Consider the following 4653-nt stretch of genomic DNA (forward strand, 5'->3'; position numbering starts at 1 on the left):
CCCCCACTCCCCACCCCCACCCCAGCGCTGCTGCTGCCCAGCACACCCCCCTGGGCACTGCTGCCCAGAGGCCTGAGGGGGAGGGGGGCCATGGGACGTGAGGGCCTGCAGCCTGCCGTTTGGGAAAAGAGGCAGCGGAGGGCAAGGAGGGAGCAGACCAGAGCTGCCCTCGGTCTGGAATCCTGGACAGGAAGTGCACCCCCCAGCGTGGAGGGGACGCCCCTCCAGGTGGCGCACAGGGTGGAGGGTTCTGAGACTTGTGTCAGAAAGCCAAGTCCGCCTTCCACCTCAGGGCCACCACCTGGCCGGGGCCAGAGAGGACATGGAGCCCGGAGCCAGCAGGTTCTACCCTCCCCCTCTATTCCCTCTGAGGCAGAGTCAGCAGATGTGGACAGACACCAGGGTTAGGTCACACGTCCTGATCAGCAGGCTTGTGGGTGGAAGGAGGAAAATGGGAGACAGAGAGGTGGCGGCTCCTGGCGGAGGGTGACACGTGTGTGGGCCCCCCAGCCCAAGGCTTCCCCCAGGTCCTTCCTGGAGCTAACGGCAGAGTTCCAGCAGACTATTCATTCTAGCCCCCAGCCCCCCACGGCGTGGGGGAGGAGCCGGTGCCCACAGCCTCCCCAGTCCCCCAGGAGGCCTCGCAGGCAGCCCATCCTGCTTCTCCAGGCCCCACCCAGCCACCAGCCACCGCCCAGCCCGTCCACAGGTATCCTCACTGTGTCATCCACATTTTGGAAAATCTCCTGGGCCTCCTCCAGGTCGCAGATCTCCTCCATGCACTCCCGCTCCAGGCTGCCGGCACGCAGCTCCTCCAGGAAGGAGTTGGCGCGCTTGTGTATCCGCAGCACCTGGTGGGCCCGCTCACCACTGGAGAACACTGAGTCTGGTTGGGGGGGAGTGGGCGCTCACCACTGGAGAACACTGAGTCTGGTTGGGGGGAGGGGGTGCTCATCACTGGAGAACACTGAGTCTGGTTGGGGGGAGGGGGCGCTTACCACTGGAGAACACTGAGTCTGGTTGGGGGGGAGTGGGCGCTCACCACTGGAGAACACTGAGTCTGGTTGGGGGGAGGGGGTGCTCATCACTGGAGAACACTGAGCCTGGTTGGGGGGCTCACTTTGGAGTGGGGGCCCAAGCTGGATGAGCCTGGGAAGGACTTAAGATTCCAGGTCATGACTCTCCCCTCCTCTGCTCCCCCCTTGCAGAGGTGGCCGGACGCTGGGGGACAGGAGAGGTGACCATTCAGACCTCCTTTGAACCTCAGCCTGCGTCGGTGTGACCCTGAGCCAGCGTCTTCCCCTCTGAACCTGTGTTCCCTCCAAAGTGAGGCTGACTTTCTGTGTTGGGTAAATTGGTCCAGAAACGAGCACCTGGCGCCACGTGCCACATGCGGCTGTGCTCTGGCAAAGGTAAACCAGCCTCGCTGTTCTCTGCAACCCTGTCCAGGCCCCACGTCTGCGGGCATCGCCCTCGCATTCCCCGTGGGTGACAACCCACCCAGTGAGGACCACTGCCTGCCTCTGGGCTCCGAGAGGGGCTGTCTGGGCACAGGGCGCTGGGGCGTGTAGAGGAGGAGCCGGGGAGAAAATGCAAAGGCCGGGAGAGGAAGCTGGGCCTGGGTTGAGTCTGGACGGGTGACCGGATGACCGGATGACCGCGCGGCTGTAGGCGGGAGCTGAAGGGCGAGGCCAGCGGGAGCGGGGAGGAAGGGCCCCTAGGCAGAGAAGCAGCTCCAAGGGAGGCATGAAGCCCTGGCCAGTGTGTTCAGTGGTTAGTGTGTCGGCCTGTGCACCAAAGGGTCTCGGGTTTGATTCCTGGTCACATGAGGGAAGGAGCCAATTGATCTCTCTCTCTCTCTCCCCCTCTATTCCCTCCCTCCCTTCCATTCTCTAAAAAATCAGTGGAAAAAATATCCTGGGGTGGGGATTAACAAAACCAAAAAACAGAGGCACAAATGCCCGATCTTCCTGAGGCCTCCCCAGCCTCCTGCCCTCCTGTTGGCTATGGGGCGGGGGGGGGGGGGGGGGGCAGGGTTTCAGGACAGGCTGAGGGGTGTGACTGATACCCTCGGCCTGGCCTAGGGCTTTCCCAGCTGCGGGAGTGGGGAGTGAAGGGGGAAGGCTCAGGAGACGCTGTGACCACGGCCCAGGTGGAGGAAGGAGCTCCAGGATGTACCCTGACCGGGCCTCCCTGGGCCCCAGCACTCTGCCCGCAGCCCGCTCAGCCGCCCTCTCATCCGCCTGCGCTCAGGGGGTGGCTGAAGGCTCACAGCGGGGTCCTGGGGAGCGGGGAGTGGTCTTACCAGGACTGACGGGTGAGCTGGAAATTCCCCCGGCCAGGAGCAGGAAGAGGCTGGCCAGCCGCCACATTCTGGAACTGCTGACACCTGTCTGAGGAGGACTTCTGAGCCCACAGCCCACCAGCCCTGCTCTGCAGTTCCCACTGTGCTGGTGTCAGGCAGAAGCGGGGCTCCGGGCCACCAGGCAGACGCCCCCTGACGCCTGTCCGCATGGGCTAAGGGCATGCCACCTACTCTGAGGGGAGAGGGGGAGTGGGAAGGGGACTCCGCACAGCAGACGGTGGCAGGCACCCCCAGAACGCTCATGCCCTCCCTCTTCTGGGGTGAAAGTTCAGAGTGGGGCCTCTGCCGCTCGCCGGGCCGAGTCATCGCCAGCACCTGTCAGACGCCAGCGGCGTGTTCCGAGCGTCTGTCCGGTCAGAGGGCAGGCACCAGGCCAGACCGCGCCCTCCAGGTGCCATCCCAGCGCCGGGGCAGCAACACTGGGCAGGGACCGAATGGCGCCACGCCTCATTTTCGTCATTTGTAAAATGGATAGAAAACTGTACTTTTGCCTGATAGGGTTATTGTGAGACTTAAGTGAGTGAACTCACATAAAGCTCTTAAAATATGGTTTGCACGTCGCAAATGCTGGGTAACATTAGCTGGTACTGTCTCAGGTACCCCAGACGCAGGCTCACAGCCACCCCAGACGCAGGCTGTGGCGTCACTCCATTTACGGAGGACACGGAGGCCCAGGGGAGTGAAGTAACGTATTAAAACCCACTATCCGGCGGTGCCAGAGCTCGGACTTAAGCCCAAGCCCCAAACCACTAGGTGCCCCGCTGGAAGCCAGGGAACCCTGCCTGTCCCCGAGACCCAGAGGTAAGCCCCTGCCCAGGCTGCCCCTGCCAGGCCCATTCCACCACCACCGCCTGAGGCTGGTTCTGATATCTGTTCAGACCAGAGGCCCCGGTGGGGCGGGGGGTGGAGGGTGCAGGCTCCATGCTGCCTCTGGCGCTGGGCCTGGCCCCCAGGCCCTCAGCTGATGTCCACTTAGCGTCTGGGAAGAAGGCTGTGGAACTGGGCGCCCACCCTGAGGACTGCCAACCAGCGCCCTGGCCTGGCCGGTGCCGGTCCTGATCTCCCTTTACCCCAAGCTCCGGGCACCCCTCCGACCGGGCTCAGGGACTTCTCCGTCAGCCTGCCGCCCTCCTGCCGCCCACCCCACAGACTTGCTGGAAGGGGACTTACTGGGGTGGGCCGTGGAGAGACCGCAAGGCCGCCCTCCTGCCGCCATGACAGCCTGGCCTCTGGTTAATCCGTAACTGCAAATATTTGCCTGTTGGCCCTCAGTGCCCGGCCGCCCTCTCCACAGACAAACAAACTAGTTCCCAGCTCAGCAGCGCCCTGTGCCCGAAGCCCACCTTGCCGCCAGCGGTGCCACCAGGAAGGGGGAGGGATGGCCCTTGGACGCTGCGCACAGATGTGGACGTAGGTTAGCCTCCTGGGTCTCGCAGAAGGAGGGACGGTGTCCCCGTTTGCAGATGTGACATTTCACCCAGAGACACTGCAGTGCGCCCAGAGCAGCGCTGGCAGTGACGCCAGCCTTCCCCGACCGACCGACCGACGGGGTGCCCACGCTGGAGGCCCTGCTTCCGGGGCCTGTACAAAGGAAACTGCTGATTTTACGGCCATGCTGCCAGGCGTCTGAGTTTTGTGATGCAAAACCTGGAAGAAGTGCCTCTCAGGTCCCTGCCACGTGGGTGCCAGGCAACGGCAGTCGCCCTGTAACTGCCCCACAGCTGCTGGCCGTCCCTATGACCTGCCTGGAGGACTCTCAGAAGCCCTGTCCCTTGCCCGCATTCATGGAGCTGGAGGTGGCAGCCTGGCATAGAACCCAGTTCTCTCTAGCACCCGTGGCCCCTTTGTGAACAGGTGAGAGAGATGAACAGACTCTGGAAGGCGAAATGGATCAGCTCCTGGCCGCCGCCTGCCCGAGGGAGCTTTGGCTGGCCGCATCTTGTGAGCACTCACCAGACACCTGCAGCCGCCTCCCTGGAGGACCGCGACCCCCTTCCTTTGGTGGCTGCACAGGGAAGTCACTGGGTCCCAGTGTCACTCAGATCCTCTCCCCGGGCCCAGGAGGCCTCAGAGCCCTCCTTCCACACTGAGCACTGGGCCCAGAAGAATGTGAAGCCAGTGTCTGGGCATCGACATTTGTTTTTTGTTGTTAATCCCCACCCCGCTCTGTTTCCACTGACTGAGGCTGGTTCTGACATTTCTTTAAACCAGAGGAGGGGGGGTGAGGGGTACCAGGCTCCAGGTGGGAGGGGGAGGGTGCCAGGCTCCAGCTGGGGGGGGTGGAGGGT

The 4653-nt window shown here is 63.4% G+C and overlaps 1 protein-coding gene across 1 annotated transcript in view; it reads right to left on the reverse strand.

Moving 5' to 3' along the window:
- Positions 1-3949, reverse strand: part of PROC (protein C, inactivator of coagulation factors Va and VIIIa) — a 9240-nt gene extending 5291 nt beyond the window's left edge. Inside the window, exons 1-4 of the mRNA XM_006760237.2 lie at positions 3709-3949; positions 3536-3609; positions 2306-2389; positions 720-886 (exon numbers count right to left, since the gene is read on the reverse strand). Coding sequence (XP_006760300.1) covers positions 720-886; positions 2306-2389; positions 3536-3581 — 297 coding nt within the window. The 5' untranslated portion in view covers positions 3582-3609; positions 3709-3949. The remainder of the gene's footprint in view (positions 1-719; positions 887-2305; positions 2390-3535; positions 3610-3708) is intronic.
- Positions 3950-4653: the final 704 nt, after the last annotated feature.

The sequence above is a fragment of the Myotis davidii genome, unplaced genomic scaffold (genome assembly GCF_000327345.1).
Source record: "Myotis davidii unplaced genomic scaffold, ASM32734v1 scaffold117, whole genome shotgun sequence".
NCBI lineage: Eukaryota > Metazoa > Chordata > Mammalia > Chiroptera > Vespertilionidae > Myotis > Myotis davidii.